The 25,602-nt window shown below is 42.8% G+C and overlaps 1 protein-coding gene across 3 annotated transcripts in view; it reads left to right on the top strand.

Moving 5' to 3' along the window:
- Nucleotides 1-13,532, top strand: part of AFAP1 (actin filament associated protein 1) — a 94,053-nt gene extending 80,521 nt beyond the window's left edge. For 2 of the 3 annotated variants that reach the window (XM_075260445.1, XM_075260438.1), the window contains exons 9-18: nucleotides 704-856; nucleotides 1,211-1,422; nucleotides 2,870-3,015; nucleotides 5,985-6,102; nucleotides 6,991-7,248; nucleotides 10,372-10,486; nucleotides 10,887-11,051; nucleotides 11,240-11,430; nucleotides 11,791-11,952; nucleotides 13,057-13,532. In XM_075260445.1, the coding sequence (XP_075116546.1) occupies nucleotides 704-856; nucleotides 1,211-1,422; nucleotides 2,870-3,015; nucleotides 5,985-6,102; nucleotides 6,991-7,248; nucleotides 10,372-10,486; nucleotides 10,887-11,051; nucleotides 11,240-11,430; nucleotides 11,791-11,952; nucleotides 13,057-13,083 (1,547 nt within the window). In that variant the 3' untranslated portion in view covers nucleotides 13,084-13,532. The remainder of the gene's footprint in view (nucleotides 1-703; nucleotides 857-1,210; nucleotides 1,423-2,869; nucleotides 3,016-5,984; nucleotides 6,103-6,990; nucleotides 7,249-10,371; nucleotides 10,487-10,886; nucleotides 11,052-11,239; nucleotides 11,431-11,790; nucleotides 11,953-13,056) is intronic. The other variant, XM_075260453.1, reaches the window with a different exon arrangement.
- Nucleotides 13,533-25,602: the final 12,070 nt, after the last annotated feature.

Here is a 25,602-nt window from a genome sequence, read left to right as displayed (position 1 = left end):
GGTGCAGCAGTGCTGTGTGTGTATATATAGTGTGTAGCAGAGCTGTGTATGTTCTGTATACAGCAGTAGCAGACTGTTAGCTAATAACCCCATGTATCTAACCCAGGATAAAACACCAAGTATCCCTTTTATCCTGATTTTTCTTGCCTAAACCTAGTGTGCTTGTTATAGTCAGAAGCATCTTATAGTCCTAAAAAAGGATCCTTACCAGTTCGGTCATTGTGGTCACCCTCGTGGCCTCCATTAATCACAATGAGGGTGACACAGTGTTTGGCTCGCCTGACATTGTACTTTCATGGTCATACATACAGGGCCAAGAAAAACCGCTTACAGACATTCCTCATTACTGTGGCATTGCTGGCATCGGACATTGGCATACCAGGCTTTATCAGCACTATGGGAAAAGTCACCAGCCGCCATGTCACTGCCTAATTTTATCAAGTTTCTTATATTTATATGGACCGTGCCGTCCTTTTTTTTTGGCTCTGTAATGGTTTTTTCTGTCTTCATACTTTCTCATATGTACGGTATTTTATATTTTCCAAAGGAGCAGTTTGATTTATTTATTTTTTTAAGTGATCTGCATTGTGCTGATCCTTTGTTACTCCTCCTTGAAATGTATAACGTAATTGACTTCCACTGACGGAACAAGAGTGTGTTGCACTTTGCATTATCTATTATATATTTCGTTCTCACCCACCAGTGAAACGTAAGAAAAGTGGCACAAAAGCTGAGACGAAAGGTACCGTCACCAAAGTAACGGGGAAGAAGATAACGAAAATAATTGGTCTGGGGAAGAAGAAGCCAAGTACGGATGAGCAGACCTCATCGGCGGAAGAAGACGTCCCAACGTGTGGTAAGAAATGCAATATTTATTTAGTACACATAGATCTTATAACAGGCAGTCCTTGAGGTTGATGTCTTGGAGCAGGATATACGGGCAAGTGTAAGGATTTAGCGACTTGGCCAAGGGCCAGATTGTGATGACTGGGTCAGAGCAACTCCAAAATGGCAGGTCTTGTGCGGAAGTTAAAGGGGTTGTGCAGGAGTTTGCTATTTGTGGCCTTGGTATCAGTGACTTTATATGTTACTTGGGCTCTTTATGTGCCAGTCACTTCCTAAAAGGGAATGTGGTCAGGTACTAAAATATGTAATATATATAAATAATATTACATATCTCAAAACTGTTTTCTTCTATTCTTCATTCAAGGTTACCTAAATGTCCTCAGCAACAACCGGTGGAGGGAGCGATGGTGCCGGGTCAAAGACAATAAACTCATCTTTCACAAAGACAGGACAGATCTTAAGACGCACATAGTGTCCATACCCCTGAGAGGATGTGAAGTTATCCCAGGCCTTGACTCCAAGCATCCCCTAACGTTCCGTCTCCTCCGGAACGGACAAGAGGTGGCCGTGCTAGAGGTATGTCTGTCTGTACATTGCATAGTAAGAACAACAACAAAATATGATGTTCAACCCAAAGTAGGTAACATTTCACACCTGCAGCAGAAAACACATCGAAAATAATACACAGAAAATGATGACCCGCCAACCTGGGCAGATACAGTGCCAGGGGTGTAATAATAGTATGGCTGCCTAGGCGTGAAATGGAATCAAGCTGGGGATAACAGAACAAGAGAAGTATCTGTGTATATGGCTACTCCATGCCAAGCAGCAGCTGGGAAAGCAGATAGCATTTTTGGATGCATAACTGTGTGAAATATTGTGCTGAATCTGAAGCCCTTGTGTAAGTTAGAATTAGAAACCAGATGTTTTTTTTTTTTTTAATTTTTATTTTCTGTACATGATGATGGCACTAGACATCTTGTCTGAGCCGCTGCTTTAGGACTTTTATTAAAGGAAATATCCATCTTTTTAAAAAGCACAGCAATTAGGGTATCAATTCTAAAAAGTCTGGGTACTAGAGATGAGCGAGTAGTGAGGTATCCGAGATTCGATATTCGTTTCGAGTAGCCCCTCAATATTCAACTACTCGATCGAATATTGAATCCCATTATAGTCTATGGGAAAAAATGCTCGTTTCAGTGGAAACGATATTCGACTAAAGGAGAGTCACCAAGTCCACGAGTAGCAGGAGGAGAGTGTTTAGGAGGAGCGCTGTGCAGTTAAAGCACACAGACCCCATAGACTATAACAGGTCCATGCGCTTTAACTGCACAGCGCTTGCAGTTACACTGATATTCCGTTCGGAGGGTCCTCCTGCGGACTCCTTCCGGACGGGAGGCAAGCACTAATGTGAACTTACTCGTCCTGCAGAACCAGCATTGATTGGCCGAATGCTATACAGTGTATAGCATTCGGCCAATCAACACTGGTTCTGCGGCAGGCTCGTCTTTGCTAGTCAGGAGAGCTGGCAGCTTGTGGTTATGCGGGAGTTGACGTTTTCTCATAGGAATGCATTAGCCAGCGTTGATTGGCCAAGTGCTATACAGTGTACAGCATTCGGCCAATCAACGCTGCTTCTGCCGGAGGCTCGTCTGTGAGGAGGCGGAGTCTAAGATCATAGTACAGCAGTCTCCATTGTGGTCCGATCTTAGAATCCACCTCCTCACAGACGAGCCTCCGGCAGTCCCCCCTCCCCCCCGAAAGATGATATTCAAGGTGCATAAAAGGGAAGGGCATGGAGATAAGTTGAGTCTGGCAATGCACTTTAGCCGAAAACACATACATGCTCGGCCAAATTGAGCATGCATGTGTATGGGGGCGAAGTAACTGTTGGCTATTGAAGGTGTATGAGCCCCATGAGTGTTGTGAAACATTTCAATGCTCTACCCCAAGAGGGAGCAATGACACATGCAGTGTGTATTATCTCAGTACTAAACACATCGCTGTTCCTCTGTTTCCTAAGGCATCATCTTCCGAAAACATGGGTCGGTGGATAGGAATCTTACTGGCCGAGACAGGTTCCTCTACAGATCCCGGAGCTCTGCACTATGACTACATTGATGTGGACACCACGGCCAATGTCATCCAGACAGCAAAACAGTCTTTCTGGTAAGAGGATGTATGATATTGAGGTGCAGAGTGGTCCGACGTGTCATAGGGACTAAGCCCCTTATGGCTGCAGTTTGGTACAATGTGTCATATAAACCTATCTTATGTTGGCATCACAAAAACTCAAGACTTAGAGGTTTTCCCGCTATTAACATTTATGTCCTATCCACAAAATATTGTATAAGTGTCTGATGACTGGGGTCTGAATGCTGGGACCCCTACCGATCAGAAGAACAGGGGTCTGTAAGCACCTTATGTATAGATCAATAGTCTGTGGGACTACTGGCGATCGCCATCTTGAAAGTCCCATAGAAGTGACTATAGTAGGCACATCACAGATCTATTTACGTGTTTGCATTTGTTGACGGCAAGCAGAGATCTTGGCATCAGGGAGTCTGTCACCAGAACCCAGCATATCAATCCAGGCGGCCGCAGATAGATAGGTTAGGTTCACCTGAATTACACTGTGTTCTCCCCTTGTGAGTCGCCGCCTCCATTGCTGAGATACCTGTAATTGTCAATATTTATAGCAGCGAGGACGTCGCCATTGTTCCATAGAGCGATATCTCGGCAATGGAGGCAGCGATCCCCAAGGAGAAAGCACCGTTTGATTCGGGTGACCCTAACCTATCTATCTGCAGGGCTGGCTTGAAGTGCTGGGTTTTGGTGACCGACCCCCTTGAAGACAGATCTTTCTTTTTTTTTTTTTTATTCTTGTGGATCACATTTCATGTTTTCACCTAAGATGCACTCCCATATATAAATCTCAACATCCATTTTTTATGTCTTCATTTTGTGGGACGTTGCCAAGTACGACCTTAATGACCCATTTAGGAGCTCTTTATGTCCGTTCATATTACGCTGCAAATTATATGTTTACATATAAACCCCCTTTTCTGTCTGGTCAAATTAAGTGTACTTCAGTCCACCAGGTCAGAACCACAATTTGGCTTCTTTTCCGTGTCCACTCCCTCTGATTTCATTTCAAGAAAATAAAATGAAGACAAATGTGGTCCTCTTTTATGCTTATTCATCTCCATGTTAATAAAAACCGGATAGTCCTGTGTGAGATTGCGTCTGTACAGCGCCACCTAGTGGTGGTCAGAAGAGCTGCAATATAAATAAAACCAATCGCTAACTAACTTTCTGCTTGGGTTTTACATACATGTTGTGTGTGTGTATATTGTCCCTGTACTGTGACATCACTGTGTGTATTATCCCTGTACTGTGACATCACTGTGTGTATTATTACTGTAGTGTGACATCACTGTGTGTATTATCCCTGTACTGTGACATCACTGTGTGTATTATCTCTGTACTGTGACATCATTGTGTGTATTATCCCTGTATTGTGACACCCCATTATATAGATCAGGGGTCTCTCTGTCATATCGCATGAGCCAGATCACTGGTATCCTCCTTACAATTGCATACATGCGATGTGACAGGAGGACACAGGCGGACACTGGAGGCAGAGCAGGTCACACAGACATCAGGAGCACCAATAGGTAAAGTGAGGCGCAGTCCATGACCTGGCCCGAGCTCCCCAGGAGCTTCATTATAAATGCGTGGTGCTGGCAGGCCGGACAGATGTGCTCGGCGGGCCGCATGTGGCCTGCGGGTCGTAGTTTGAGGACCCCTGATATAGATCATGAAAACTCCTAAGCTTTCCATGAAGTATATGATTGCAGTAAAGGCAGCGGTGATCCGGCAGTCCTTACTGCAGGTTATTCTGTGCTGCTCAGTACTTAGTTGTCCTTCTCCTAAGCAAGTGAACAAACGATTGGGATGTGAGAAATCTATACTGACCAGCTGGCCACGTAGGATATACATTGGCTGATGTGACTCTAATATATATGGACTACTATGGCCTTAGTCTCACATCTTTTTGATGTTATGGTCATGTTGTGTCAGTGGTTCATCCATTTTTCATGATTGTTAAAAACAGATCAACCATTTTTACAAAAAAAAAAAAATATCCTATACTTTGTATTGAGTTAGATACATGAAAAATACAACCCAGATTACATCCATGTCTATTTTTGTAATTATTTTGCAAAACCATATACTTTAAAGAAGATCTCTCATGTCCTGGCAGATCAGCGGTTTTATATACCGCTATAAAGCTGACGGCACATTGAGTTTGGTGCACTGTCCGCTTTCTATGATCTGCAAGAACATGAAGGTTCCTCATTAAATAGACATGCGCAATTTGTAAAAGAAACCAAAATGTATTTTTCTGATCCATGACTAACAAACCTATTAATAATGACATTGATATTACGGCGCCCGTATTCTATCTCTGACATCCTCTATGTGATTATGGCCTTACAGAGGGTTTCCAGGAGTTGCACTTTATTGTATTGGCATCTAAGCATGGACAATGAAAATGAATACAATATGTGCGAGCTCCCAGAGTCCAGTTTATCGCATTCGTTGTGAAGATGTAATCCCTCTCTAGTATACACGTGGCGCTGACTAGAACACATATTTGTGCTGCCCCATGACCTATTACAGATCAGGTCCCACTCCCATATAAGATCACAGTGGGCTCCACCCTGGGATTGTCCTGAATCGCTGACAGTTCCTAGGCCGATTCTGACTTCATTCTGTTCAGCGTCGTCCAGCCCTATAAGACATTCCTCATCGGAGTGCAATTTCCATATTACCCAGAGGTGTGACATAGTACACACTCAGAACAGTGCACAGCTTCTCTAGGATTGTCATTTTCTTTGTCAGTCTTGGGCTCTTGTCACATCTGCCTTGTGGTTTCTATTATTAACCCCTTCCTCCATGAATATGATGGTGGATGCAGAAGCTGCGCCTGCAAATGACCCAATAAATATATCTCAGGAAGGATTGTGGGATGTGTAGTCTGCGGGAGGAGGGAGGGGGTGACGTCTATGGGATGACGGAACTGGATTGGAAAGCCATCATCTAGTAAGACATCTTTCTGCGTTTTCTTTCAGTTTCATGAACAGAAGAGTCATATCCACTAACCCGTATCGTGAAGCCCCCACAAATGGCTATTCCTGTCCCAGCGGAGTAGCCCTACACTACGATGATGTCCCATGCATTAATGGATTGGTAAGGAAGGATCGCCACAAATAACCCTTGACCTTTGACACATTTTACATTTTTTTTTTAATTAAATGGTAACTGGGATTATAATTTCTTGTACGTACAGTATTTGCTGTAATAGTTGTAGAAATGTGTGCAGGATACCTAAATATACTATATACTGCAGTACAGAGTAAACGTTTGTGTATTTTGTCATAAATCCATAGTGCAGGTGAAGGGAACAATCCTGGCAATATACGTCACTAAGGAAAAGCGCCTGTAAAGTATTACTGCTGGCTTTACTTCTTATCTGAACAATTTTGATCATAACTCCATGCACAAGCATTGTGGGTTTACATAGAAGTCTATGGAGACACAGAGATATGAGGCCAACCACAGCATTAAATGAGTCATTTCTTTCGGGAGAAAGCTGGATAGTAATTCCTGACAACCCAGCTTTGTGGAGGAAAAAAACTGTCTCTCTATAGTGTAGATTTCTCTCCGCTTCCTCCCCCTCCCCTCTCCGTAGACTTCTATTGTGCAGGTTTGATCAGTAACAGGAGGCGGAAATAAGTGAAGAAACAGGAACATTTCTTAATAAAGCATATTACAAATTTTATCTTCATGTGAACTACGGATTAGATGCGTTTTAAGGCCACTGCTGGACCTGCCTTCCCATAGATCAGCTTCTAGTCCTGGAGGACTTGGCAATACTATCTACTGACTTACACAGGCTGTACACATTAGATAGCAGTCAAGTTCAACCTTGTCGCGTGTGCAGGCGTTGGTTCGTTGGCCAGTGGCAGACAATATGGCTTTGCGTGCTTTGTCCCTTGTTTTTCTTCCTTTTCCCCCCTTTCCCATCTGTTCTTTCCATGTTCATCTACCTAATAGTGCAGCTATATGTATTTACAGTGGAGGCCGGACGAGGACTATTCTAACAGGTACAAGGGAGAAGAGGTGCACTATGATGATCCCGATGTGTACGATAACTTACCGTCTCCAAAAATCTTTGCACGTAACCCATCGACTGACAAAAAGCCCAATAGGTTTTCCTCTGAGAAACTGTCTCCTAACCACTACAAATCTCCTGTCTCATCCAGTCTGTCCTCTCAGTCTGTCACTAACAGCTCTCCTACTCTGGGCAGGGCGTCTGCCGGCTCCTCTTCTCAGGTACCACGCGTTTCTTCTATCTTCTTTCTCTGCATTTGTATGTCTGCAGGCTCAGTCCCCATAAAGATTTGGGGAAGGTAACACTGGCATTATTGTCCACTATAGTGCTTCCTAATTTAGGCCATAATATATTATAGTACCCTATGAATGACCAAGAGTTTACCACATTACCATGGTACTTGTATAGACAGATCTGTATATACATATATGTAATGGTTTAGCATATTTCCTATATGTTTGTCTCTACAACGGCAGTCTAATGCCCAGTGCATTGGTAATTGGTGTGCCAGGATAGGGACAGACATGGAGGACCATGTTGACCAGACAACCTGAAAATTACCTTTCCCTGATGCTTCGGTGTCTACCACCAATGTTTGGTATTAAAAGCCCCCTGGGGCTTCTTCCGACAGAAGTCTACACCACCCGTGACCACTGAGGCCAACCAGTGGCATAAGGAAAGGACCCAGGACACATAGTGGGTGTGACATATAAGACGCCCAAGGTCCCTTCCTAAGGCCACTGATTCTCCTCAGCAGTCACATATGGCAAGTGCTTCCGCCGGAAGAAGCTCCAAGGCCAATCAGCAATTTTTACTCCTGCCGCTATGCCTAATAACAGATAGAATTACAATAAAAGATAACACCAATGAGCCATCATTTCTCCCCCTAATAGATGATGTCATGGCTTATCTACTCCTTCTCCCTGCACAGAGCATGACTAGAAAGCTCTCCTATAGACCTTAATGTGTCTACTCCAGTCTGTTGCTACCTATGGCCATGACTATACTGTAAAGCAGATCACTAAATGCTGTTATCAGAGTTGAGGAGAAGCTCAGGCAGGTTGGCTGCCCCCATAGTCCTGTACAGAAAATACAATGGGCAATAAATTCATTTTAAGGCAATTACAATAGGTCATAAATGGGGTTAAACTTACTGTATGCAGCCAAAGTCTAATTCTTATTGTAACCTATAGAGGGCACTGGTGCCCTTGTTCAGGCCCTTATCTATTGGAGATTGGTTAGAAGAGTGTCTCTCACTCTGGAGCAGTGATTTTCAACCTTTTTTGAGCCGCGGCACACTTTTTACACTTAAAAAATCCCGGGGCACACCACCAACCAAAATGGCACAAAATGACACTAAAACACTACATTTTATACATATAGTTAATAATATAGATTCTAAATGGTTGATTCTTTGGTTGAAATAAACTGCCGCAAAATCTGCAACAAAAACGCTGCGTTTATGCAACGTGGGGCCTCAGCCTTACGCCTTCTGCATACAAGTGGCACGCATGTGGTTTTCACTGATATAAACATTAAAAATTAATTGACAGGGCCACAAATGCAGACAGATATAGGGTATGTATAGGACATATATAGGGTAGGTATAGGACAGATATAGGGTATATATAGGACAGATATAGGGAATGTATAGGACAGATATAGGACCTGCTCTATAATTTTCAGCTCTTCAATTTGGCCCAGATACACAGCCACAAAAAGAATGGCTGTATATATGGGTCCTTAGAAATGTATAGGTCTGTACTCTTATCCACAGTTGTGTATAAAAAGTCTGGTCATGTATATTACAGGTTACAACTCAATGTGCCTCATATTAATAGCAGTGAACCCAATCCTGTCCCTCACATTAACCCCCTGTGTGCTTTACATAAGGGATACTGATATGTGAGACATATGGAGGTGATAATTAAGTAAATATCTTCATTATATAGTACCCCCATATGTCACACATGTTATTAACTCTTATGTGAGCCACACAGGGGTTAATATGAGGGACATGATGAGGTTAATTGCTATTAATGTGAGGCACATGGAGTTACTAAAACTAAAGTAATAACCCCAAATGCCTGACATTAATGAGAATAGTTACTAACCTGGTGTTTTCTTTTACTTTCACTTTGTTCAGCTTCCTCTCCTCCTCTCCTATTCAGGGCTGCAGACGGCAGGAGCTCCTCCTCACATGTAGCAGCAGGTCCAGGGAGCCCTTATCCTGTGCAGTGAGAGGCTCACCTCTGATTGGTGGGCAGGGAGAGAAGGGGGCGTGTCCTACACCTCAGCTCTAGCTAGCAGAGCAGTGTAAGGACGCTCCGTCTACATTTACACGGGGACTGGCTGCTGTGCCAGCAAAATAGGTCTCCCGTGCCAATCTTGGCATGCGTCTGGGGAACTTTCCCCGCGGCACACCCGACCATGTGTCACGGCACACTAGTGTGCCGCGGCACACTGGTTGAAAATCACTGCTCTGGAGGACCTGTCCTGTCCTGCATTACACAGACAACTAGTTGATTTGGATGGACACTGTGTAATACTTATTTTCCCCTGTGGGGGCGCTGCAGGAAAGTTGAACACTTATTTAAAAGATCACAGCTAATTTGTAATGCTGTGATCTGCGTATTGAGCTTTCTACCAAATAAAGGGAGAACCCCTATGGAAATATAGTTCAGATTAGGGGCGAATTTTTACAAAAAGCCAAGTGTGTTCAGTATTTTTGTGTCTGAACGGTGCTCAGCATACACCCATGGAGGTCACTGCCAAATCTAATTGGTCATCTGAAATAATAGGAAAGGTGAGCGGCGGCCTCTTATTGTCTAATCCTCCTCAGGAACATCATGTAATTTCCTCCATATCCCTTAATAACTTCCAATTCATTACTTCTTACACAAATTCATTAAAGGCTTTCTAATTGGATGTCTTTTCTCTTCTCGGCCTCTAATCTACCGCAGATTGATATTTTCCTGTGTAACTTCATTATCCTCCACTGAAGGTTATTAAACAATGTCCCGATATTCTTACTGCTCCGCTAAATAAAACCAGACAGCGAGCGCGACCGACGCTCTTCACCCGTCTCATTTGGCAATTCAAATCATAAATGATCTTAACCTCAAATCTGCCAACCCCCCTACCCACCACCCCACTGTCTAAGATGTGATACCAGATGTGATAACTCCTGTGCTCCCATAATACAATGGAATTAAGAACTAAACCGAAATTGTGTGACGTTACAGTAAAAATTTGAGGTTATTAAATTATTTGACGTTGAATGTGAAGTGTTGTAAAAGCGAAATTTTCTGTAAAATTCATGTTTCCTTATTTCATTTCCACAGCTCAAGAGCAAAAAGCCTCCTACAGCATCTAATGGGATTACATCCAAATCCAGACTAGCCACCAGCCAACAGAGGAAGCCGAGTCCGACCAGCACTGTAAAGCGCAGCACCTCCAGTAAGCAGAACATCGACTACAGTATAGCGCCACCCACTGACATTGTGTCACCAGCCAACACCTGGAGCCGTCACTAATTGCGCGATCCATTTGCATGGCGGGTCACCCAGCTGTCGCCTTGAACATTTTGGTGTTTTTTTCTTATCCAAATCTGTTCAGCCATTCCAAAGATATAAGCCCTGGTGATGTTTATGCAAATTAGGGTCGACTAGCCCAGCAAGTGGTAACGCTGTGGAGTCTCTAGGGGCGCGGTTTCTATGCTGTGTGTTACAGCTCAGTTGGCTACCTGACCCTAATTTGCATCAACAGTTAGAGGCTTATATCTTTGGAATAGCTGTACTATATGGGTTAAGGTGGTAAGTTGGTACCCAGTAGTGATGATGCTTTCTCTGATACACAGATGCTGAGCAGTATAAATATGGAAAGAACCGAGTGGAGGCCGACGCCAAGAAATTACAACAGAAGGAGGAGGAACTACTGAAAAAGAAAGAAGCTCTGAGGAACAGACTGGCCCAGCTGAGGAAAGAGAAGCGGGATACGAAAGCGGCCATTGAAGCTAATGCAGGTACAGGCCCAAAACCCATAATGCCTTGTGATTCCCTACCAAGAGCCAAGGATCTCGCCTAGCACTGAACTACTCCTCCCATGCACAAGAGGGCGCTGTTTGTTACATACTCCTCCTCTGACCTGTTGCTGTAAGTGATGGCGCCGTCTGTAGCATTTTAGGCAATTTCTCCCTCTTTTGATTTCTAGGAAGAAAATCTCAGGCGATGCTGGAGGACAAGTTAAAGAAGCTGGAGGAGGAGTGTAAAGTGAAGGAGGGCGAGCGGGTCAGTCTGGAGCTGGAGCTCACAGAGGTGAAAGAAAATCTGAAGAAAGCCATGGCAGGTGGAATTACTCTTGGTCTCGCTATAGAACCCAAGAATGGGACGTCCAGGCCACAGGTAAGACTCGGCTCAGTATCAGGTTTAGGGGTTGGCAAGCTGGGCAGTTGTCTAGGGTCCGCATTTTAGCGGTGTATATTTGTGTATATGTAACTATTATTTGGGTACACCCTTAGCAAGTATAGCAGTGTTTATTTCGGTATACCCATTGGTTATGTATTATTTGGTTTCACCTTTGGTTATGTGAGTTGGTATAGCGGTATTCTTGAAGGGAGTGTTATTTGGGAACAATTGTGAGCTGGTATAACAGTGTTATTTTGGCACTATGTGGCTGCATTATCTTAACACTATGCGGCAATGCTATCTTGGCACCATGTAGCAGTATTAGTGTGGTCCAATAACAAGGTTTCTCCCCCGCAGTCTCCAGTTCTCCGCCATCGGACTGTGGAGAACTCTCCCATCTCCAGCTGTGACACCAGTGACGCAGAATGCTCCCTACCGGTGAACAGTGCCGCAGCCTTAAAGAGACACCCACCAGCACATAACTCCCCGGTACGAGGCCATGTGCTACGGAAGGCAAAGGTAAGGGTAAGACTAGAGTCACACAACTACTGCCTTAAAGGAGACTTCCAACAATTTCCTTGCCTCCCCTCATGTCCCTTCCACAGGCGTATACCATTTATATCCGTCATTATAGGAGGGGGATTACAAGTATAGATCTAGAGAAGTCTAAAGTAACATATCCCAAGATGACCAGATTTGAAGAAAACACGCTTTCGTCATCTGTTAGATGTTTATGCTAAATGTGTCTATAAATGGCCACCTAGTGGTTAGGATATGAATTACGACTTTTACGTATATGAATTACGTTCAGCATTTTGTTATCATATTGATTATGTCCTTATTATAGATATGTATATTGAGTCTCCTTAAAGGAGTATCCCGGGACTGCACTACATACCAAGCACAGCGCCGTACATTGTATAGTGGCTGTGCTTGGTATTGCACCTCAGCCCCATCCTTTTAGACGGGACTGAATCACAGCATGGCCATGTGACCAATGGATGTCATGCTATTGGCCTGAGAAGAGAAAGTGGAGCCTAATATCCTGGATAATCCTGGAATATGAGATCTACATATCTATAATGCCTCTCCAGTGAAGTGAATTTAGGAACTGCAATACTACTATGGGCTGTGAGTTTTTCGAGTACTGTGGCCCCTTCAAACATCAGGAGCCCACCAATCTAATATTGATAGTCTGTCCTGAGGATAGGTCATCCATTTTTCCTGTCTGCAAATCCCCTTTAAGCAATGGTCCTGCTTGATCTAGTCAGAGAAAACACATTTGGTTCTGCTCGGGTCGTCTTGAAATAGTTTTTACGTTACGGTTGTTCTAAATTTAGTTGTCGCATGTGCCGGTCCGCGGCTGATGCAACAAGGAGGCAATCTGATATGTAATGGGTAAATGATTGGATTATTATGTGTGTGAAAATCAGATGGGAGAATAAACTGCTCCCTCTAGTGGGCGTTTTAAGTAATTGCTTCTAGATTTTTTTTGGTAATTTTTTTAACAATTAATATAATAAATTATTAAAATATTTGTGTGCATAATTAATCTGTTATTTATATATAATATATATATATTTTTTTTTATTTTTATTTTATTTTATTCACTTTCTTTTGCAGGAATGGGAACAGAAAAACGGCACATAAGCTGCATCACTTCATCCTGTGACCTGCATTTCAGCCTTAAATAGCACGGACCAAGAGATAGAAGAACACAGTATTTTTATACAAGAGGACATAGCTTGTTGTATATTGTCCTCCTTCTATAGCAGGGCAGCTGTGAAGGGCTTTGTGCTGGAGGACCCATGACTCCGCCATGTGGTGAGCGATTGAACGGCCTCAGTACTCATTACTGGCCAGCTGACTGCTCGGGGTTAACAGGCCGTGTCTCCAGTATCCATTTTATATGCACATAATACACCTTCAATCACATTCCAGTGTTTTCATTGCTCTTATCTGCCCCCTGCTGTCAGTTTGATGAATTGCATGTTGACTCTTCAGTGACGTCCTGGTCATTTTTTTCTTTAGATATCAGGTCTTGCACCTTCCACACTTTTTGCACAAGACAGAAGTTTATGGGCACACAATGTGTTACTGTACCTTTATTTCATCGCCAATTCAGACTGCAGCCTTCGTTCTAAATCCAGGTCTTGACATTGAAAATGGCCCCCGGATATGTACAAGATGGCTGCTCAGATTATAGGGCTTAAAGGGGTCGTGATTAGGAAAAACATGTCTTCTTTTTTTCCTGAAACAGCACCACACTTTGCTCACAGGTTGGGTGTGGTATTGCAGCTCATCTTCATTCATTTTATTTCTGAACATGTATAAACAACGCATGAACAGGAGAGGTGCTGTTTTTTTGAAGGAAATGGGCATGATTTTCTAATCCTGGGCAGCACTTTTTAATGAATTGTTAGAGGTAATCACTTATGGCTCAAGAAGGCTAGCATGGGAGAAATTTTGCAACAAATCTGAGCCAAATCCAGATATTTTCACCAGATTTTGTTACAGGTTTTCTGTAATGTCACCTTGAATTTCACACTATTTCTTTGCATTTGAGAATCTGCAGCAGGCTCTAATTTTCCTGCAGATTTTTTTTCCCCTACATTAGGATGAAGTTTTGGGAAACTCACATCAAATCCACTACGTGGCCTAAATCATATTATTTATCGATGCCGGCCTATGGTACCTATCACCACAATTTGGTACACTAGCTCAGTCTCACAATGATTGTTCGTTATTGTCTAGCAAGCCCATTAACCATGGCCAAGTTGCCAAAAATCCACCATTTTTCTAGACTTTAAAGCCACCACTACCCACTTTATTGATATCCTAATCCTGCAAAATCCCTTTGAGTTACTATTTGATGTCCATTTAGTGTGGGCAGACCACAAGTCCACCACTTCCATAACTCTTAGTTTCCTCCAATAAGTGCTGCTTCACTGATTCTGGCACACTTGGAATTTTTTCTCTAGCCCACACCATTCCTGAGCAATCATTTGTGTTAGTTTCAGCATATAGTTGGCCAGTTAGGCTCCCTACTCTCAGGTGGGCGGTCCATGGCTGTTTGTACCGCCCCAGGACCGCCCACCCAACAGTAGGGAGCTTAAATGTCATATTGGTTGCTGAAGCAAACAGAAATGTTTGCTCAGGAATGGTGGGGGCTAGAGAAAAAATTCCAACTGTGCCGGAATCAGTAAGACATAATACACTTTATGTATATTTTACCAGTGCAAAGGGGAGTTCTCCTTTAAGAGTGGAAAATTCTGCTCTAGAAACATCCATCACGTGATCCTCAATTTCATGGTTACACCTCAGCCTTACACTTCTGAAAGGTCAAAATTTTACCAAAACTTTTTTTTTTCTAATCTTGTTACTACAAATTTTATTATTTATTTGTATATTTCAACTTATATTGTTATTGACTTAATTTATATCTGTAAATAATGTGTGGGGGAGGGGTGAGTATTAACATTGGGGGTTTGGGGATATATTCAAGTTTATATATTCAAGTGAGAAAAAAAAAAAACCTCATTATTTTCTGCTTGAATCATCACAAAGATTATAACCGCTCTGGTCAATGTGGAAGGGAATGTACGATGCACACATGATGATCTATAGTATGATGTATGGGCAATGGATAGATCTTAGATAGGTCTGGAAATAGGAAGACTCCTTAGTGGTATGTTTGTCATATAGTCGAAGCTTTCTCTAAGGCTGTACATGACTGCCCCTTCCATCAAAATGAATGGAAACTAGGGTTGAGTGATCGGGTTCAAATTCCGATCGGCGATCGAGTAAATTTCATGATCACGATTGGAATCTCGATCTTTTCCAGCGGGATCGAGGTCAGAGGTTATCTCAAGATCGGCTCAACCCTATTCATGTATATATCATAAATAGGGTTGATCGATCAGGATCGGGAAAGATCTGATCCCGATCAGCGATCGAGCAAATTTCATGATCGGGATCGGTTGGAAAATGATCGGAAATCAGATTTTAAAATTGATCCTGAAATCTCAAAATCGGCTTAGCCCTAATGGAAACCCTAAGGTGGCTCTTGGGATTGCATTGCTCATGTGGCTGTGAGGGTTACTTACCCCAGTATAGGAGCCGACTAAGCACAAAAGTCACAGAGATGGGACCATAAGGGGAGGAATTCCTCTTCATTTTCCACCACCGTTTTCCCGCGATGTCTGCCTCCTATTGATAACAATGGGAGGCAGAATCTGGGTGGAATTTTCTGCTTATTTGGGGGAGGAATTCAGTTTCAAATTCTTGCTTGTGAATAGCCCCCTAAGGGTTAAGATGGAGGAATTTGGTCAGACAGTAAGAAGTTTGCTTTAGGAATTAGAAACAGATTTTGGATTCTATAAATTTGCTCCACATTCTGCTATACAAAAAACCACTCCAAAATCTGCCTGGGGATTGAGCATGATGCTCCCTTTGTCAGCAGACATGTTCTGCCTCCCATTAAAGTGAATGATTTTTGTAACCTTTTATAGCCTGATGAGCATCAGCAACACTTCTTCTGAGGTCCTTACCGTGTTTCCCCGAAAATTAGACAGTGTCTTATATTAAATTGTCACTCTAAATATAGGACCTGTCTTATTTTCGGGGGACGTCTTATTACAACCGGCAGTCATGCCGGCACTTCCTTAGTGGAGCGTCAGCATGACTGCCGGTTGTAGGGAGGGGAGGGGGGAAGGTATCCTACTTACCTTTCCCTTCTTCCTAGCAGCGCTGGTGCTGCTGTTCGTCCCGGAAGTGGTGGGCGGGGCTTAGCGGAGATTCCGTGGGCGGGGCTTAGCGAGCTCCACTTCACTGACACAGCAGCCGTGCTCTGCTCCGTGTGCACAGCAAAGCCGGCTGCTGCCTCTTCTATATGTAGAGCTCATCCTACAACAGCAGAGGCAGCAGCCGGCTTTGCTGTGCACACGGAGCACAGAGCACGGCTGCTGTGTCAGTGAAGTGGAGCTCGATAAGCCCCGCCCACAAAAGCTCCACTAAGCCCCGCCCCCCGAAACCCCGCACACCAGTGCCCGGCATGCCTTATTTTCGGGGGATGCCTTATATTAGGCAATTTAACAGAAACCCCCGCATGCCTTACTTTCAGGGGGTGTCCTACTTTCGGGGAAACACGGTAGAAATCTCCTTTATTTCTCCCATGATACACTTCTACAAACGTGTTGTGAAGATCAGGTTTGGTAGATCCCTTTAAATAGAAGGGGTTGCTGAATGTCACCGCATTGTTGTGAAGATCAGATTTGGTAGGTTTCTGTTCTTTAAATAGAAGGGGTCGCCCATTCACATCCTAGTCACCCCATTGATTGAAAACACCTGACTATAATTTCACCTCCATTGTATCTGCTGCTCCTAAGGGTATTTCACACGGGGTTTTTTGGATCGGAACCTGAGGCGGCCAAAAACTGGGTAGCCTTGACTGAAAGCCAGTGCAGTGCAGCGGCATCCAGCCACGCACTCCGCTCTGGATTAGGCCCAATGAATGAGCCTAGTGCGGAGGAGGGAGTGTCTTCAGGCCGAATCACAAGGCGACTCCGCCTGAAGAATGAAACGGCTCCCAGAAAAAAAACACCTGAGCGGCTCCCATTGATTTCAACGGGAGACAGCTTTTTGGTCAGGGTTTTGAGGCGGATACGGCCTCAAAGTCCTGACCAAAAAACTACATGTGAACTTACCCTAACCAAGCGAGAGAGTAAACCAGGAAGAGTGTATTTTTGTGACTACAGCACACCTTTCCTTTGCCTCCGTCATGGCTGATTTCCAGTAGCACACGTAACTTGTATTACTTGGCCAGGCGGTCAGCTTATGAGTGATGTATATACCATGGGGCACCATCCCCCATCCTCTGTATAACGATATATACATGCGGTGTATATAGCTTTACCTGTGTTTTATATCAATCTATATACAGAAACAATTTGGGTTGGTTTTTTTATGGGGCTGTTTCTAATACCCGCAGATTCTTGTTGGAAAGGATCAGATTTTCTAATGGACTTACAATATGAACTTTTTACTTTTCGTAGGTTCTTTTCGCCCCTTCTTTACCCATTAATTCTTGTAGTGAAGGTTTGTCAGCGCTTACCCGGATCCGAAGGGCCATTCTATTGCCTGTTTTAGTGCTAAAGGGGTGTGCGCTTTTTTTTTTTTTTTTTTTCATTTTTTTTTTTTTTTTTTTTCATTTATCATTTGCACAATTTTTTGCGCCTTTTTAGGTCATGTTAGTCCATGCACCTAATTACTAAAATAAGACACAATTGTCTCAAATCTTATGCAGAATTTGACTCATGGAAATTGTCATTCTATGCTGTCACATATATATTTTTTTTTATATAGCCCAAGATACTGGAGTTTTTTTGTTTTTTTTAAGGGCCATGTATTCATCAAAAAATTACTACACGAAACGAGGCAAGAGTCTTGGTAAATGCCCTCCCATATGTCGAAGCACCCTTAGAGCACAGCAATTTCGCCCATACATGCCGAGTATGCATGTATTCTCCATAGGGAATGGGAAGTAAGACACGGCCAGACACTTCTGGTGACAATGGCTTATCCTCCCTAAAAACACAAGGAACATGCCCAATCCTCCAGAGCCACATGGAGACAAGTGGCCAAAATAATATCAGTTTGATAGAAATGGATTCTGAATAAATTAATTATTTATTTTCGTTCAATTTTTGCAACATTCGGAACAATGTTAATTTTTTTTTCTTTTTTAAAATATCCTTTTTTTTTTTCTTTAAAAACAAATTACATTTTTTTTTATTCTGCTTTTTAAATCAGCAATGGGAAATCAGCAGTTTTTTTGTTTTTGTTCACTTTTTATAAAAAAAAAAAAAATTACTTTTAATTTAAATTTTTATTTTATATATTTTATATTTTATAAAAAAAAATATTCAATAGTAAACTAAAATAAAATCCTAAATGACGGCCTTTTGTCGGGTCTTTAAAACTAAAACTCAAGTTCCCAATACATAAAGAAAAGAATAACCTCAATACATGTAAAGTTTTCCATAGCTGACGCGTTTCACGTCGCTTCTACCTTATTTTTATGTTTCTGGTATATTTATCCACTAAACCAATTGCCGTTTTAGGGTTATTTTTGGCCCTTTAACTAGGTTTCCAGGTACAGCGGCACTTTCGAGCAGTTGTTACACATCAGTGTTCCATGATATATTAATATATCGTCAATATAACTGAACTTTATGTCATTATACACGGTTCCTGCCATGAATGTATTATATTTTGTTTAATTTTTTTTTTTTTTTTAAAAAGATTATTTTTGGAGGGGATATGTCCGTCTTATTGCAACAGTACAGACAGGTGCTGAGTATCTTCATCCAACATTTATGTAGTGTCTGTAAATAGATCCATTTTATGGGACATATTTAATTTTTCAAATGCATATTTTATTTAAATATTACGACGCGTCTGCTTGTTGTTAAAGTGGATTCAATGGATTATTGTATTTTAGTCTATTCCCTAAACATTTCTGTACACTGTATTAATATGGACTTGCACTTGGTTTTGAGTGCATATACAGTTCTGTGCACTATTAATAAAGTTAATTTACAAGAATCTTTTTGGTTTCTGTACAGTTTATTCTTAGATTCTCTCTTTGTGACAGATTTACAATTTTAAGTCTTAAAGGGGCTCTATCAGCAACATCATGCTGTATGAGCCCCACATATACGTGAATAGACTTTAAAAGGCTATTCAGGCACCGCTAATCTTATCTTAAACCTCCCCCCCCCTTTTAAAATCAATCCATAAAAACATATTTGTAAATCATACCTTATCGTGCACGGTGGGCGGTCCTCCAAGGTCCGACATCATCTGGCTGTCACGCCTTCCTCTTCTTTCAGCGACGCCCTCCTGTCCTCGCTCTTCCTCACCTTCCTCTTATCTTCCGGAATGAAGAAGTTCATGAGCGTACTGTGTACTTAAAACTGCAACAAAAATGGTGCAGACGCGTGCGCAGTAGCGATCCGGAGGGAACGATACTGCGCACGCGCGGGATTTGAACACAACCCGCCGGAAGAACAGAAGAAGGTGGGGAAGAGCAAGGACAGGAGGACGTCGCTGGAAGAAGAAAGAAGAGGAAGGCATGACAGCAAGATGACGTCGGACCTTGGAGGACCGCCCACCGTGCACGTTCAGGTATCATTTACATATATGTTTTATAGTTTTATTTTAAAACGGGGGGGAGGTTTACAATGACATTTGCGGTGCCTGAATAGCCTTTTTAAAGCCTATTCATGCATATGTGGGGCTCTTACAGCATAATTTTGCTGATAGAGCCCCTTTAAAGGTGAAAATGTGGAGGGTCTTGCTGAGCACGCGGTTCTATGACTGTATGAGTCTTTACACACGATGTCCTATCAGGTTTTCTGCTGCTAATAATCACATTATGGCCGCAGCACATTTTGCATTTATCTCTGAGGTTGTGGGTGTGTACACAGTCTGCCCCCTCCCCTATCCATTACTGATACTACTGACTTCTTGTAATGTAATGTAATTCTTCCAGGAGTAACTGTACAATAACAAACAGATAAATGGTAAATAGCTGAGAAAAGCCCAAGTGATCATAATATAGGAGATCCAGGAACACTGCAGCTAAAACAGGGAAAAAACAGCCTATGAGAACAGTCAGGTAAGCTGCTTGCTGTCTTTGTATAATATCCTACCTCTAATCACACTAGCAGCAAGTAGTAGATACAAGTACATAGATTTTTTTTACTTACATTGTCAGATTTGAGTTTTGCAGAATGGTCAGTCCTTTGCACAGAGCAACAATTTACAGAAGTGGAGGTTGTGAGGGAAACAAACTCCTTCCATCTCTATTTAATGTGTGAAGACAGAACAGAACCTTCCCCTCCACTAACTCTGAAGACATCTTGCTTATGTTATGTATTTATGGAAGGACCTTAACTAGCAACAGGGTGAGAACTGCAAATTAGTAAGAAGGGAGACACTTCGGGGCAGGAACTTTAAAGAGGTCTTACAGGCAGAAAGCAACATTTTTGCATAAAGTGCATTACATTTCGCTCCAGAATCACTTGCCCTATGAAGTGAGACTAAACTGTCTGAAAAGTTAATAATAGATAGTATACAGACCTATTTTGTTTATATACTGTTGTCGGCTTCAGCTCAGCTTCTACCTCATATCATTATGTCTTTTAAAGGGGATGTCTACTTTGGGCAAACCCTATAAAAGAAGGGTAAACTAAATACTGTACATAGTCTCCTGACCACCATTCATCATCTGTAATCTGTGGGTGAACCAAGCTTCAAGTGTTTAATTCCCTAACAGCGCCTCCGCAGGGAACATGAAGCATTACACAGCAGGGCTTGAAATCCGTTGTCGGCCACATTGGTAATTCTATCTTGTACAAGTCTCAGTGGACTAATATACCATGACATAATGGGGTCACAAGTTTCCGGAAGACGTTTAAGGATACGTTACTTGTGGAGATCAATAGAAAAAAAGATTCATACAAATGAACAAATCCAATTTTATTATAACAAACCTGCAGAAATAAAAGCAGTGTTCAGTGCAGGGTTAAACATGGCCATAGATCGGTATTTTGGTAATAATGCCCCTTTAAGGTGTGGGTATATATGACACCACTACTAATTTATGGTAAATTTTTTGAGACGTTAGGGTATAAGGAAATAGCAGTGTTGTAATAAATGTAGACGCAGGTTACTTTCAGAACCAGGTGCGCCCCCTTGTGTTTGCTTAGTGGAATTACCAGCATAGTGTTTGTAGTCTCATAATATAGTGGGGAAAATCTTAAAACCGGCGTCCTCTACTCTGTTCCTAATCCTACCCAACTGGTGCAAAATGTACCTGAATTATTAAGAGGGTCTGAACCCCCGGAGCCCGAAACTGAATTCTCCTGGTATAGGAGAAAGAAGAAATCTCTTCATGGTATTAGAAGACACGTGATTCAGGACCCTTTGTCAGGCAGGGTATATGTGATGTTCCTTTAAGAGTGAGGTCCAATGGGTTATTTTGTAGCTCCCTAGAAAGCAATGAAAGCTATTTACCTTCACTATGTTGTAAGCTTAAAAGAACATTCCAGGCAACTGATGTGCTGTATGATGCCTGGTGCAGGGCCTAAAAGGTATGACACCGAGATTTAAAGGGGATGTCCAGTTTCAGAAGATAAATGTTATTCTTTGTATAATGAAAAGTTGTACAATTTTCCAATATACTTTCTGTATCAATTTCTCATGGTTTTCTAGATCTCTGCTTGTTGTCATTAATTGTTTACGTCCAGTGATAAGCCAGTCCATGGTCATGTGATTTATAGTCCATGGTCATGTGATTTACAGTCCATGGTTATGTGATGCACAGTCCATGGTCATGTGATGCACAGTCAGTGGTCAGGTGGCAGGTGCACAGCTCATTACCAGGCAGATATCTGATTATTGTGCTGTGACTGTAAGGCCCCGTTCACACGAGGCAAGAGGGGACGGATTTTGGCACGGAATCCACGTCATAATCCGCCCCCTCACAATAGCGGTCTATGTAGACCGTTAGCGCTCACGGAAAAAAGAAGCAAGCTGCCCTTTCTTCAGGTGGATTCCGCGGCTGATTCAGCCGTGGCGTCCACCTCGCAGCAGCATGTTACATTCTAGGCCTATTCATTTGGGCCTTCACCGGAACGGAGTGCCGCGACTGTCGGACTTCCCGCGTCAGAATCAGGACCAAAATCCGCCATCGGCACTCCGTGTGAACGGGACCTAACAAGCTGTGCACTTGTTCTTCCATCACATGACCATGGATTTTTGATCACATGACCATGGGCTGATTTTTTTTTGGTGGGGGCTCAACTCCAATAACCCCCTGGAAATAGACCATAGTAGCCTTCAAATTTGTTTGTCTTCTCCTAGACCTTCTTGTGCTAGGCTTCCCCCACCATCCTCCAGTCACACACAGGTCTCGGCCCTCAGTACACATACATGGCCTTCTCTCCATTGTCTACAAAAAGGTTTCCAAGATCTCCACGTGTGTAAGAACTTTTCAGGTAACTCCCACTCATTTCAGGGGGAAGTAACAATGCAAACATGGTTATGTCTTCCTTGAGGTTTTATACCGGGCCGCTCCTCCGATTTGGCTTTTATGGAGTGTGACTGATGTCGGAGAGCTCCTTAAATCCACAATAACCTTTATCATAACTGGGAAGATTTTCAGCAATAAGTCAATGTGCTTTCTCTCCCAAGCCAAGAGTCTCTCTTATCTATTCACCGCCAAACCCCATAACTGCGATCATCTGTTTCCTATTTCAGTAATGGCTAAACTGGAAACCAGATCTGATCTAAGCCGGGAACCAAGTCTGACAATGCTGATGGATTATGGGTAATCGCTTCATGACAGAGCATGATTTACACCCTACAATTCACCCCATCCCCATTCTGTAAAGGGGAGTGCAGTGGGAGCTAACAAAATTCGGGGTTTTTTTTGCTATGAAACAGGATATAATAGTTAGAATTATACTCTATGTATATAATAAGGGGTCCATCAGGAGCTTGGTTGCCAGAAATCGCGCGTCATGTGTTCCAAAGCAGCGTGTTGCCCCACCTCCTCCTTCCTTCACCAGTTGGGCCTACAGCTATTATACTCTGGGTCTCAGGAGACCCCAGAGAGTAATACATTTACTGCAAATCACTTTGTGATGTCCATTTTAGTTCATCCGAGACAAATCCTAAATTGTTCAGTTTCGGTAAAAAAAAGCTCTGCAGACCCAAACTCACTGCATTAGAGGAATCTAACAAAGAAACTGACCTAATAGGAGGGGAACCAAAAATGCCTCCCTCCTCTTTCATGGCTCTATGTCCTAATAAATTGGGGACCTTTAAAAAAAACACTCCAGCAAAATCCCTTTTTCCACCCCTTTACATATAGTGCACTTATGTCCCTACAATCCAGCTTCTTCCCAGATCTTCATCAGGCTTATTTCAGCTTTTATATTCTTCTTTATTCTGCTATCAGTCCCATGATGCATCAGCACAGCATTGCTTGGGCAGCTAGAGACTGTACTATACCTACCTGCTTGGAACAATGCCATTATCATTTCGCTATACTGTCCTATATACTCTTATATATTTAGGGGAACTGAGCTCCTTCACTGGGAACTGTCGGCTTATCAGTACTTAGTAGTAGTTTGTGGAGGGTCTGTGTGGTACATCATACTGGAAGTCAGGATCTGAGCATTGAAGGGGTGGAACAGAATATAAAAGGAGGCCGGGAAAGGTGAAAAAAAAAACCCAAAGCATTCTTACCCGTCCCCAGTGCTCCAGAGTTTCCCACTATAGTCTGATCTTGCTGGACTCGTTCCTGTGAAAGTCCAATCAGTGGCCTAAGGAAAGGATACAAGATGTCACTTCCTGTGACTTCCCTGGTCCTTTCCTTAGGCTGCTGATTGTCTCAGTGGTCACGTGAGCAGTGGTGTAACTACCGGGGTAGTGGCAACCACAGGGCCCGGGACATTAGGGGCCCGGCGACAGCCGCTACCCGCCGCGTTTATTTTCTTTTCGTAATAGGCCGTTACCAACTGGAGTTACTTCAGCCAGTAACGGACTCAATTTACTTACTGATCCTGGCAGTGGCCGGGATCGGTAAGTGACACTGCGGGCCCCACAGACATCATTATTATACTCAGGGGTCTTTTCAGACCCCCAAGTATAATGATCGTAGGTCCAAGGGAGGTAAGGTAACATAAAAAACAGTGTTACGTACCTCTCAGCGCAGGCTTGGGGGCCTACCCAGACGTCATTGAAGATGGCCAACACCACCGAGGACTGTAGTATACCCGGGGTTAGGTAAGTAACATTGTTTTTTATGTTGGTATCTCCCTTTGGTCTCCGATTATTATACTCTGTGGTCTGAAAAGACCCCAGAGTATAATAATTGTTCATGGGTGTCCACAGTGGTACATAATACTGTGTGCAGGGGCCACTATGGGGCATAATACTGTGTTCAGGGGCCACCATGGGGTATAATACTGTGTTCAGGGGCCACTATGGGGCATAATAATGTGTGCAGGGGCCACTATGGGGCATAATAGTGTGTGCAGGGGCCACTATGGGGCATAATAGAGAACGCATGAATGCGGGGGGGGGGAGGGCATGTAAAAACTTCACCACAGGACCCTGCTGTTCCTAGTTATGCCACTGCACGTGAGGCAAGGATTTCACTGGAAGATGCCTCGAGGCACCGTGGACTGGACAGCAGTAGGGAACACAGGAGCACAGGGGACAGGTGAGCATTTTTTTTTATTTTTTTATTTTTTTCAACTTCCCCGGCCTCCTTGTTGAAAACTGTATATCCTGGTCAGCCCCATTAACTCATGTACATATCTGATCGGAGTGAGAGTCACATGACCCTACTGAAGACAAGGAGTGAGGTAGAAAGGAATAGCTAAATAAGTAATTTAATACGGGCTGTATTGCGGGAAAGGTAAACAATGAATGAAAAAAAAATCACTAAAGTGCTTCTTTATACGTTAAAAAATAAAGAATAATTTTACTAAATGCAATATCACAAAAACATTCGGACAAGAAGCTATACCAGATCCTCTCAGAAGTACAGAGATTGGGGACTCTCTCTATTGGTTGGAAAGGTTGAAGGTTTTTCAGGCAGGGTACGGGCAATTTTACACAGGACACCTTGTCAGATAATTGGCAAAAGACGCTTGCCATTTTTAAACATGTCCTGATGTCTCCTCCAATCCCCTTATAACTAATTTACTTCAGGTTCCTGCACTTTATTTCTGAGTTTTCATAATTTAAGACGACCAGTTACCAGGTCATCTCAGATGATCTGATCAGTGTTGTCACCCTGAGCATTTTGGTGTTTTGTTTATCAAAATCCGTTCAGCCGTTCCAAAGATATGAGCCCTTTTTGGGGTCTACTAGTCAAGTGGGAGGTAATGTACAGCATACAGAGACTCCGCCCCAGAGGAACCACAATGTTACTGCTACCTGCCTAGTAAACTGTAACTTGTATCAACACTAAAAGGGCTTATATCTTTGGAATGGCTGAACGGATTTGGATAAACAAAACACCAAAATACTCAGGGTGACCATACCTATCAGAATATACATGTCATTGGGCTTTTCAGAGCTGGTGAC

The sequence above is a fragment of the Leptodactylus fuscus genome, chromosome 1 (genome assembly GCF_031893055.1).
Source record: "Leptodactylus fuscus isolate aLepFus1 chromosome 1, aLepFus1.hap2, whole genome shotgun sequence".
In the NCBI taxonomy this organism is placed as follows: Eukaryota; Metazoa; Chordata; class Amphibia; order Anura; family Leptodactylidae; genus Leptodactylus; species Leptodactylus fuscus.
Note: the sequence above shows the minus strand (reverse complement) of the source record. Positions and strands in the feature narration are given on the sequence as shown.